The 13,327-nt window shown below is 35.0% G+C and overlaps 1 protein-coding gene across 1 annotated transcript in view; it reads left to right on the top strand.

The window, feature by feature from the left end:
• The window catches only part of p130CAS (Serine_rich_CAS and FAT-like_CAS_C domain-containing protein p130CAS), a 64,807-nt gene that overhangs the window by 34,180 nt on the left and 17,300 nt on the right, over positions 1 to 13,327 (top strand). Inside the window, exons 2-3 of the mRNA XM_018444674.1 lie at positions 7,602 to 7,751; positions 10,940 to 11,089. Coding sequence (XP_018300176.1) covers positions 7,602 to 7,751; positions 10,940 to 11,089 — 300 coding nt within the window. The remainder of the gene's footprint in view (positions 1 to 7,601; positions 7,752 to 10,939; positions 11,090 to 13,327) is intronic.

The raw sequence follows: 13,327 nt of genomic DNA, 5'->3' as shown, positions 1-13,327 counted from the left end.
GTTATTGTGATTATATTTACTTGTCTTATAACTATATTGTGGAGATAGAGGTATGTGATTCATAACTTCACATTATCAGTAATTTCATATATTATCAGTGTATTACTGCGTTATTAATGGAAACTGTATCCGACTCACTGTTTAACTTTTTAATTAGCCTATCTGTCAGGTACAGCTACATATGCTAATAGATGATTCCATTTTGATCAGTGGTTTACCTATCAGCCATAGCTGCGGTAACCCATCGATTTATCATACAATTAGAGCAGCGAATGCGAAGTAACTACACCAATGTGAATACAGTGTGTATTTATATACAAAACAATCACATTATTATTTCCTATTTCCTTCGTATAAAATAATATTAATATAGTCTGTTCATAATTAAAGGTATATCATCAACATTTATAATTATTATATGGCCATGAATTAATGTAGTCTTTTTTTAAATAACGATCATTGCAGTCGCTGACACCGTCTTATTCTCCTCTTTCATTGTTATTAATTTTGAATGATATAAAGCAAAAGTTAAATAAGGTACTCGTGTATGGTTTATCTAAGAATGTTTTCTAACCAGATTACTCACCGATGAATTTACCATCAGTTTTCTGAAAGCATTAGATAAACAAAGGTAACAAAGCGAAAGGGGAGCGTGTTTTTGATCAACTCACTAGTCGCTCAATCGGGTAGTTCAGGATAAGATCAATTCGAGCTTCCGTCGCGTCCGCCGCCAGGCGGGAATTGAATTATGCAAATGTATCCCGTATCCTCCGTCCAGTCCCCATGTCGAAATTTCCGGGGATCGTGTGTGCCGTCGTCGATCCTCTTTCATGCCGCGTAATCACGAGGACCACCTCCTGTCGTGAGCAGAAGGTACCGTATTGTGACAGGATGTCTCTCTATCCGCTTGAATTATTCCGAGATCCTTGTTATCGCGACGCCGAGGCACAATACGAAACTAATCCGAAGCAATGTGAAATCTCACCCGAAAGATCACCCTCTCCCAGAGCGATTTAATTCCCTGTGTTACGTGATCCTCGTAACAGGATGTATCCGAAATCAGCAGCGTGTCCCTTTCGTTTACGAGCGGGTCTGATCTCAAGCTCGTAGTTGATATCTTTTTGTAACGAAAAATATCGATATCAAGATCTGCAACCTAGTATCACATATTTTAATGAAGAGTATATATACACACATAGTTGAAAAATTTATATAAAAATTTAACACATTTCACTCAACGGTCCACTCAAATTCTTGTATTAATTTAACACAGACAAATATGTTAGAAAGTAACACAGAGTATTATGTAAAAAAATTAACATAAAGATGTAACACTGATAATTTGTAAGCAAACTGTAGAAGCATATTTTTTCAGTAAAATTAAGATTTATAATATGCTAAATTATTCATCTTAGAATTTACGTTTAAAAACAATATTTTTTTATTTGTTTACTTACTCATAAATTGTGTTATTTTGATACTATACAAAATATTGTGAACACAAAAATATATATGTGAATAACATAGTCACATTATGTCGAATTAACACTTGAATATGTTAAAAATTCAACACAATATTTTAACAAGGACTTGAGTGGACCATTTTTAACATAAATACAAAACATTGTTTTACCTTGTATATTCAAATCTTATATATTTTTTGTAGTTAATTTTCTAGTTGATTTTTTATAGTTTATTTATCTTGCACATTATATTGTATTGCTAAATCATGATAATGAAAACAATGGTGTTATAGTATTTCGGGGTTTCACGATCCATTATATAGATAGTGAGAAGCTTTTTAGTGCGACTTCGCTTTTCGCAATTCCATGCACGCGAATCATCCAAATGCATGCACGAACCGGGCGACGCCCCCGCTGTGCGTGCAAATCGCCACCGCTATTTTCACACCAGGACGATGCGGCGCGGTGCCTTCGCATACACACGCACGTTCATTGACATCGAGTCGCGCGCGATCATGCGTGCTTGCGTGCGTGCGTGCTTGCGTGCGTGGGCGACGAGTGCGTCTAGTATGGAGTAATTGTCACGTCGTATACGGTGCACGCACATTCCTCATTAATCAATCGTTTCCGTCGGTGCGGGAACTAAGAGAAAGACCGCCCGCTACCAGTTTAATATAACCGCTCCACGTGTAGTCTTTCATTTTCCGGGGGTCCGAAAACTACGTCGAACCGTTCTTCACTCATGAATTGCCTCGTAATTACTCACGATGATGTTTCAGCCAAAAAGTTTTCTCTCCTTCCCTGTGGATTTGACAGAAACGAATCTTTTCTGTGATGCGACTGGATAAAATTTGACATCGCTCGGATTCGTCGGACGTCTCTTTTCTAATTATCTCTATTCAATCTAAAACATTATTACCCTCAATTTCTCGCTTTGTCATTCTACATTTGATAAATCTGATTAAGTAAGTGCAATCTGAAGAGAGAACTTTTTCAGAAATATTTTATTTGAATCTATTTTGATATTTTGAAGTATTAAGGAGATCAATTAAAACACTCTGAAACAAATTCGTATTGTATTCTGTTTCAAATTTCGATTAAGATTGCTCGATATTCGTGTAAAGAAGTATCATTTGAGCTAAAAAAATCAGAGTTGATACAGCCAAGCTTCCCCATGTTTCATTTACACATGATTAACTAAATCGTATTATTCGCGCTACGCGTGTTTTGACGAAACGTTAACTCCGACATTACACGCGAGTAACACTCATAGACCCTTCATAGTACGTGCCACCGCTTATAAGCTACTTGTAATTGGATTACAGACTTACAGAACACGTACACTCCAGTGCAAAAGTCCTGCTCTGAGTTTTATATTATTCGTGGCAATGATTTAGTTCTATAATAGTTACGTATAAATATTTTTGTCATACAAATTTTATACAGAGCATTATGGCAAATATTACCATAAATTGTAAAAATTTTGGAAATTTGTATGGTAATAAAAAAACATAAACTTATAATAATAGAAGAATAAAATATATATATATATATATAATTAAACAATGCTCCAATATCAAAATAAAAATTTAAAGGGTTCAATTTCCCAGGAATGATAATATCACAAGTAATTCCGGTAAGTTATTCCGATAAGTAATCTCAAAAATACATCATAAACATTTCTCGTTAAAGTAGCGTTTAACATTTTATTACAGGTGTAATAAATGTCTTTACAAGACGGCGATTGTAATAACGTTCGGAGCATTTTTGTACAGTCAGGGAACACATTAACTCATTGTCGGCGAACATACAACAGTAATGTCGGCAGTAAAAAACTGGAGTCATGTAACCGTAACGATACTTCATCTCCTCCTGAAACGGCACGTGTCTACAAAGCGGTTTTAACCCTCCGCAAAACATGCTCTGTTGGACGTGGTATTTGTATAGGGCTACTTACCTACGACGCACGTGCTTGCATCGCGTACGTGTGCAGTGGTCTGTATAAGGGAGATGGGGCTGGTAAATGTCCTTTGTAATTTAAATTTCAAAATGAATCGTCATTAAGGATAATATCGAAAAATTCGACATATAATACTATCTGATTAGTCTCCTACCGCTCTTAATATATATTCTTCACGCTTTTTGTATAATCATAAATATAGGACAGTGTATATATATATATATATTAAATCAAAGAAAGGAAAGAGTGACTTAATGCTACTTAAATTTATATGCTCCTTAGATTTATAAATTCATGAATTTATTTGTACATTATTTTTATAACTTATATCAGAATTTACACGTTTAATGTATTTATATATATATATGTATATAATGCTAATTTAATGTCTTTGAATAGAAAGTTTAAAATTCTTTCAGTTGTAAGTGCACGTTTGCGTGTAGCATCGATTGTAACTCGATCCAATTTCGATCCTGTCAGTTCATTCCTTCTAATCGAATAGATGTGATAATTCTTATCGATGGGATTATGCAAAGAAGTTAACACGAACGGCGAAGCGTGCCTCTCCCTCGATAAAAAAGGGACTTGATGAATTGAGTTAGTCGCGCGTGAATCATTGAGCAATCGTTTTTAAGACTCCGGTTTCAATCAATTAGATGAAAATCCCAGAGAATGAGTACGTAACGAAAATAATTGCATTTCCCATGACGCATTCGAAATTAACTTTGTTATGTATAAAAACGTAAAGAATTATTTGACTTCGCCTCGAATGTACTTTCGCTTGATTCAATAATAACAGATGCTCTTTTTTATCCCAAACAATAGAAGGGTTGCATAAACACAGCCTCCGAAAACATGGACTACCCTTTTGGGCATGGATCAGCATTTTGTACGCAGCTACCAACGCCCGTCTGTTTTGATTTCTCTGCAATGTCAAAATAAAATTTTAAATGTGCTGCGTTATCGAATTTAAAATTTGATTAATATCAACACACTTTATATTTACTTTACACAATACTTTACACTAATAAGGATATAAAATAATTATATTATAAAGTTAAGATTAAAGTCGTGTTTTTCTTTTATCAAATTTCGTGAAAATTCTAATTCTATATAAATGTTGTGCTTTTCTTTATTCTATATAAAAAATTGAAATAAAATTCTACAAGGTAAAGAGTATTTTTATTACAATAAAATATCTTTATAGTGAAATATATTAAACGAAAAAATATACGTATTACACATTTTTTAAATAGTATTTTAATTTAAAATTTGTGTAGTATTTTTTCATTTAAAATAAATTAATCATACTCAGTATGGTCCACCTAAGGCTTTGCGTTTTTTTTAATTGATTCAATTTTTTACTGCGTCTAAAATTGGTCAGATTTAAAAGAGAAAACATTTCTGAACGGTTACATCAGATACTAGGTCACATTGGGTATGGTTATCTTATATTTTATGTTATATTTTTATGTTTTATATTTTATACATAAAATCTCTCTTCTATAATTGAAAACGGTACATCCATGTTAGTATATTGTTAGTTCAAAGCAAGTTATTACAAGTGCTCTTCAGTAATTTACAAAAAGATATTGTCCCATATAATTTTATGTAGATTACTTCAGTCTTTGAGTGCTTCAACGTAACTGTGCCTGGAGAAACTTGTCAGTGCAAAGGTCGTAAGTGCATGTACCTGCACGTCTGGCTTAATGTTCAGGGCAATCGGGGCAGACGAAAGTGTCCTTTTATGGCAACGAGTCCTTTCACGAACGGCATTCTTGACGGGCTTTCCATCGCGTTCACAACCTGGTGGTTCCAAAAATAGGATCGATATATATACGTAGGTATATATATTCGATCCATATACAATGAACTTGAAATATCAATATAAAAAGCGAGATAGACGAGATAGATTTTATAGTTGCATAGATAGATACGCAGATAAAGTAAACTTATCCCTCCGTTTGAAACGCGAGGCATGGATTAACATAACTAGCGTATCTAAGAAAAATCTTGTGAATTATTTTTTAAAGATAGAAAGCAAACTCATCTATTTTAGAAAAACTTGTAAAATAAATTTTAATATAAATTCTTTTTGAAACTTTTATATATTTAACAAATAAATGCGCACCTTAAGTATAAAACTGCTAATTTTTACTAGATGTCCGTTTATGTTAATAAATATTTAATATAATATATATGTAAAAATGATTAATAAATATTTAATTTAAAATTTATTAAGAGACTCTTTGCATAGAAAATTAAATTTTTGTTTATAGCACTGGTATGTTTTGTATATTTGCTGGATTGCATATATCCTTGTCATGTTACATGTAAAATTGAAACGTTTTGCGGTGTAGTAAGATGCTATATCATTGTACTGTAATAATGTAGGATGTAGGAGTAAAAAGCTTTTATCACGTTCGTCGAAGTGGTGGCGATTCCATATTAAAGAGCTAACTACGAGAGAAAAAGAGGACAAAGATAGAACAGAATATATTACGTGTATGTCGTGCATGAAATAGAATTCCATAATGTATACAATTGAAGTATTATTAATCTAACAGTTATAACGGATCACGATGAAAAGTTACTTTTGTGCTCGTTCGGAAAAGCAATTATAATTCAACTCCATTTATGTTATTTGAAAAGTGCTTATCCGCGCGCGCGTCCACACATTTTCCCGTTTTAATTCTCGATTAATTATTCTCTTCTTGCCCTAGTACAAATTAATTATCGAAACAAGACCATTAATATAATTAGAACGGGAAAAACTTTTGACGTTAAGAATGAATTTCGTTGTGAATGAATTATCAATTTATTATTAGCGGACTAAAATTTACTTTATTCAGGAAAGTTAAGTTCTACCTTTTTGCTTCTATTATAATCATTATTATATCAAACACATTTCCTTTCTATTCTTTAACCATTTCTCCCTTTTATTGCTATATTTAGTCAATTACACAAATTACTTCTCTTCCCGTAGAATTTCTCTCCGAACACGAACATATCTCCTTTTCGCTTAAATGCACCGCGTTAGAACGAATTATCGCTACCGCAGGGCTCGATTTTCCACGCGGTGTTCATGGAAGTGCAGGCAATTACATTTAATAGAAGCACCCGTGTTAATGATCGTAGTGACGCGTTAATTCCGCGCCGACGTCGCCTGCGCCGGAACTTCGCCGAAGATCGCGTATATGACATCATCGTTTGCCAGCTATGGGCTAGTGGAAGAGAAAAAGAGCTCAAAGAGATACGAGAAGGAAAGATGAAACGGTCGTTCAAGGCGCTTCAATTGAACTCGCTTGAGAGGGAGGCGGATGACGGACAGATCTCGCCGCAGCTTCCTCGTAAAACGCATCTATCGCGCGCTGCACTTCGAGGACGGGATCGCCGTTTAAGTGATCGTTACGTCTCTTCTCGGCGGCGGAACAACAGGACAGGGATTGCCGCCGTCTCTCAAAATAGACGCGGCAGATGTACGAGAGCGGAGAGGGATGTGGTACTAGGATTTTATGGATTTAAATTGACTGAAGGGCGCACTGTCGAGGCTGCGAACTGCTGCTGCCGTTTTACTGCGTGCCCAATAGCCCAATTGGCGCGCGCCAATGGTGGAAACCACCGGCTCGTTGACTTTTCGAATGAAACCAATTGCTTCTGCGGCACGGATACGATGACGTGCCATCTGCCCGCAATACGGTATCGCACATCCGGCGCCGCGCCGTCAAAAGTGTCGAGTCAGAGACACAGGGGGTGTCTACGAACGGAATTCGTTTACGCGAACACTAAACTAAGGAAACACACCAACTCAAGAGAAAGTCCAAATGACTTTATTTTAACATCGCGAAAGTCAAAATGATGATTCTTGGTCACAAAATTTGATTGTTTATTAACGTTAAGAATAAACATAAAATCATTCTGATTTTTTGTTGACTTTTGTGTGTTTCTTAAAGATGTTGCGAGAATCGATCCCTCGATAAAACTTGCTACGCGTTATTTTGCAAAGACGAGTCACTAATGATATTAGAAATATCAAGTTATTGACAGTCGCGAATAATAAGAGTCTAGTATTGCGGAGATTTCAAATCTCTTCATTTTACTCACTTGGCGGCTTCCTTTCTGTCTTCATTGTTGTTTTACATTATTTGTGCTCACTGTTTTTTCTTTTTACGTTGCAGCAAAAATGCGTGAAAGCACGAGCTCTGTACGATAATATCGCCGAGGCGCCTGACGAACTAGCTTTTCGAAAAGGCGACGTTCTCACCGTACTGGAACAGAACACTGCTGGTCTTGAAGGATGGTGGTTGTGCGCTCTGCGAGGTCGACAGGTATAGTTATTTCAAAAGACATAAAGTTTATATCCACGAATCTTTCTCAAATAGAACTCTTGAAAGCTCGAGATTTTTACGAAATGATATCGTATAATGTAGAAATTTCTATAAGTTTCGCGAGATCTATATCTCGAAGAAAGATTTATACTTCATCTGTAGGTTTGTAATAAAATAATCGATTTTATCTCTCTCAAAAAGATAGACTTCACTTTAAACAAATTTGAATGAATTTACTTAATCTTCTTTGTATCCTACGGCTTGTTTATAAATATCGAAATTCTAAATCTGATTACAATCCAATTTTCTGCTAATCGAAAATGCCTTAGGCAAACGTGTAATATTATGAAACTTCCTCGCATTTGGGAGTTCCGCTTGCGTCTCCATTAACTGCGTCTCTCCTCGTTCTAATTACATTTTAATGGAGTTTATCCCCATTACACATTAACAAAAAACACGCGTTGGGTATTTCTACTTTCTTATTTCGTATTATCTACGCGCGTCTCTTTAATGCATAAGATCAGATCCAGAAATTGTCTTTTTTCTCTTTCTTTCTCTCTTTCTCTTTCTTTTTTTTTCTTTCTTCTGAGAGAGGCATTATTATCGCGAAAATAGGATGCTCGGTTACGATGATCTATGGTTTCGTGAATTCTCTGCCTTCGAGCTGATGTCAGACATGACTGCGCACAAACGTGATTATCAGTTATTAAGAACATGCTCGTTTAATTAGAAAGGTAAAAACGAGAGAGCAAGAAACAAAAGAAATTTCTCTCAAATTATAAATAATCAAAAGTTTGATGTTTCGTCGATGAAGCCATTGCAATTCGATGCAAGCGTAAAATACGCCAGAGAATTTGTTATTAATCTAAAATATCCAATTATATTATGTAATAAAAATCCACTGTATTACTTCTGTCTGTGCCAATTTAATAATTGTTTTATTTCGCTTTGATTTATTTATAATTTCCTATCTCGCTTGTGTGATTTTTCGATTTATTGAATGGAAAATCATAAAGGTTTAGCATATATTTTTAATAAATTAAAAATTTGTTTTTATGAATTTTATGAATTTTATTTTTATTATATTATTACTTATTACCCGTCTATTTATTTTGTATAACATGTACACCATTATGCAAAATAACTTTCATATTATTATTGTGTTCTTAATATTTCATTCCCTTAATTTTGTACCTCACCCTCGATGGCTGCTCATGATGCTCCATTCAAAAAGCAAATTTATCTCCAACAGTAACAAAGCTGTCGTCAGCTTCTACGTACAAGTACCTCGCGTGCACGAGACTGCTTATGCACATCTGTATAATGCATAAGAGCCGATGCACCACAGCGGCTTCGGAGGTTCTCGAGGTATGACGAGGCAACATTATTATCGCGGAAATGAGACTAACGATCGTGCATTACAATTACCTTTAATAGAAGCAGACTCGTGTCTACGATACCAACCACCGTAAATACTTTTTGCATCACTAACTAGGTATTCTTGAAAAAAAATGGCAAAACTCATCTAGGCACACGTAAAGTTTCGTGACAATTCGCGATCAAGAAAACAGTTATACAACTATCTTCTATTAAAAAAAAAGTAAACTAACATTAGACTCTTTGTATAATAATTAATTCATTTGTCAAGCTGACTGATTGATTCATTTATGTCGTAGTTTAGAAAATCACACGAGATCATATCCGTGTTTGAACATAGTGCTCCTCAAATCGGGTCCATGATCTCGGGCAACCTCTTTACTGCACACGTCGATCTTATCGAGCCACTTTTCTGAAATGACTTCCGTTTGCTGAAACACTCAGCTCATCGCCGTTGCTACGACCAATACATGTGCGATCCGTTTGGAGACATATGTGAGGCAGTAATTGAGAGTAAGGCGATGTGACGTGGGTGGAGAGTGATTGAATGATACGGTCTCCTGATCTTTATTGGAAACTGGGAACTTTTGACGTCGTCGAAATAGACTATTGCTGAAGGTATCGGTTGAATCAGCGGTTTGTGGGTTTATGACGGATATTTCCGCGACCTACTGGTGAATTGGAGTTATCAAATTCTTACTCTTTTTCAGTGAGAAATTCGATATTGTGAAAGCTTAATTAAAATCAAATTTGATTTTATCAGTACCTATCACTTATATTATCAACGCTTCTACTTTGATTGCATTTAATGGATCGAAATAACATGAAGACCAATAATGATCAATTACGAAAAGATTAAAGAATTTTGCTTTGCAGAATTATGAATTATTGATCTGCGAGATCAAAAATAGACAATTTATTAAACTGGTGGAAACTCTTTTTATCTTTCTTACATATTTCCTCACTTTTTTTTCTGTTAATAAAGTTATATCGAGAAATATATCTGAAATTTCGACAAGTATTACTAAAACCGAGATCTTAACATGTTGGCAACGTTTTAGTGCCATTTCACCGAAAACACGTACTTCTTGAGATTTATGAGTTACAACTTTGTAGCACTCGAGATAAACGAATGAGTTACGCGGTATGCATCACTTGGTGGCAACGCTCGTTCCTCAAGGCTCAAGATACAACGCAACGAAGGGTGTAACGTTTATTTTCGTCTCGATCTCACGAAATTACACAAACTCGCGACACACTCACAGACGGGGACGGCTAATTGGAACCTTCTCTCGCTTGAGAGTCCTTCTCTAACGTGTGAGTGAGCCGAAAAGCTACCGCGCCTTCTTAGGGAGAAACAGTAGGCGGATATAAAAATTAAGTACAGATGAATAAAAATTTAAAAATATAACGAAGTGTATATAATAATAAAGAATATAAATTTATTTTTCTGATATATGAAACTAACAGCTCTCTCTCTCTCTCTCTCTCTCTCTCTCTCTCTCTCTCTCTCTCTAAGGAGATTTTTAACGCAATTAAAAGTCTCCTTAAAAAATAAAAAATATATAATTTTCTAAAATATATTTCTGAATATAACTGATGAACAAAAATATTTGGAAATATAACAATAATATAAATTGTTTGTTTATTTGTTTATTTAAGAGATTTTTGGTAACAAGAGGGAGAAAATGTATTGAACTTTGGATAAAATATATCGATAGGACATGCGCGATTAATAATTTATACGTGTGAACTGCGAAGCATCGGAAATGAGCTGTTGTTACGTTATTGTATGTATTTTTTTGCTCTAGGGCATCTGTCCAGGAAATCGATTGAGGCTTCTGGTTGGCCAATACGATACGGGGGGTTGTTTGGTCGGCAGCAGGGCCGACCTAACCATTGCAGAAGATGGTATACAGAGACACGGGAAAAGACGTAGCTGGCACGTACAGCCCAACAGGGTAAGTTATTTGAAACTATTCTCAAATCACACATATTTCGAACCTGTATATAGACTTATATGTATATGTAGACATTGCATTTCGCGCGCCTATTCTTATTCTTAAATCACAAGCGAAAGTACATTCTATATCGCTGCGTATGATGTTTCATATTACTGACTTAGTTTTCATTTGTAAATCGATTTTTGGCTGTGTTCCAAATTTGACTGCCAATACTGAAAATCTATAGTGCACGTAACGTAAACTGTAGCATTATCAGTGCTGGCAGTAAATTTGGAACACAGCCTTTGTTATTATTCGGCCCTCGTGTAACTTGAAGTAAACTATAAAATATGTTAAAAACTATTTTGTAACATGCATAAAAGTTGTACGAATAATTGCAAAATTGACTTAATTATCATACAAAGAGGAGTCGAAATTAAAGATTCATATATATCTTAAATACCGAAACGTAATGTGCATCCATAAGCATTCAGAAAATCGCAATGAACACTATTTATGAACTTTATAATTCTAACTTTAAACGCGAATTCTTTACGCCTGCAAACGGAATTCCGAAGGATTCGCAAAAACACATAATTACAACGATCATTTTTCCGTGCCTCGTATTTGAATGACGCTTCATTGGCCCGTCTGCAACAGCTGGCTTCTCGAATTAATATATCTGCTAGCTGAAAAGGCATACAAGGGCAACGGCGACTCCCTACCGATCGATCATTTGTGAACGCAACTACTATGGACAGGGCTTTCCAAACACGATATGTCTGATCGGTCTGTAGATTTATATGTTTCTTTAATCCGGGAAGTCACTTAATTTTTTTTTAATAAATAATAACCTGTGATGCTTTTTATATCCAAATTAATAGTCATTATTATTATAATTTTTTTTATTTTTTGTGGCTGGAAGGTATAGCCACACAATAATAAAACAATCGAAGTTATAGATGAAATAGTCGCTTATTATATATTAGTAATATTGCTTTCAAATAAAAACTAAAAACTTAATTATCAGAAAGACGATCTTGTTTTGAACAAAGTGTATAAATTCTGTTCAACAACAGGATCACGATAAAATGAAATCTAAATTATCTCTCTCGTGTAACTGTTCATGTAAGCTCCCTTTATTTTTGATACAATGTGTACTACACTCCGGTTTCGTGGATGGGACAGTCAATTCTTCATCGGATTGTCGGAAAGCTAACCAAACCACGAATATTCGTGTTACTTTCCTGATTTTTCTGTCCGAACAATTATATCGCTTCGTTGGTCACGAATGGGGAGACCCTGCACCGCGGAATTGACAATGGCGCTCGGACGATAATTCATTGTGCTCGTCGTGGGGGCCGACCTTTTACGCCCCCATATTCGCTGAAACAGAATCTGTCAAAATCAGCTGACTGCCACTTGGTACGTTCGGCTCTTCTGAATGGCCGTCGTCGCGGCTATCGCTGCGTATCTGGCTCTGTCGCGTTTTAACATCTGCCACTGACATCAATTCGATAAAATGAATACGAGCACGGTCGATTAAAGCATTGTGTTTGTCCACTATATGTATAGTGCCAGAGCGAAAGTAATTGCTTTTGTATAAAAATTATTGCTGATTTCTCCCAAATTGACATATAAATGTATTGTATATAAAAAAATCTTGATTTATTTCAATATTATAATAACATTATTAATTCTATAATGATACAATTAATGTTACAAAATATAAACGATTTTTTTAAAAATCGTTAGAAATCGAAAGTTTGAAAAATTATTTTATCTGTTTTTTGTTAAATTTATGTTTTGATATGATAGATTATTCGAATTATTCTACGTATATTATATATATTCATGCAAAATTTTAATTCTTTCGAATTTAATTTCTTTTTTAGTCTAATTTCGATTTAACTTCAAATATATTTATATTTATTTTTAAATCTTCCACTATTTAAATTAATGTATTTATAGTTACGGAATTATTATTATTCTGTATTGAATTTTCTATGTTTGTCTTGAACCATTTTTGGATGTCTCAAGACTTAATCTGGTCTTTTGCGGACAATGTATTTCGGGGTACTAGAGTGCGTTAAAGACTGTTGGCTTCTTGCTGGCACTCTCCCGAGCTCTTCTTGTTTCCTGGCTGGTCTGCAAGGACTTTTTGCTCTGTGCGATCTTTTCACAGACGAACATCCGGACGTATCTCTGTTGTCGTTGTCGTCTCGTCGTCGTCGCAAAGTCGTCGTAACGATGCAC

Source organism: Mycetomoellerius zeteki, unplaced genomic scaffold, assembly GCF_001594055.1.
Source record: "Mycetomoellerius zeteki isolate Tzet28-1 unplaced genomic scaffold, Tzet1.0 scaffold153, whole genome shotgun sequence".
NCBI lineage: Eukaryota > Metazoa > Arthropoda > Insecta > Hymenoptera > Formicidae > Mycetomoellerius > Mycetomoellerius zeteki.
The sequence above is the reverse complement of the archived record's forward strand: the minus strand, read 5'-3'. Positions and strand labels throughout refer to the sequence as shown.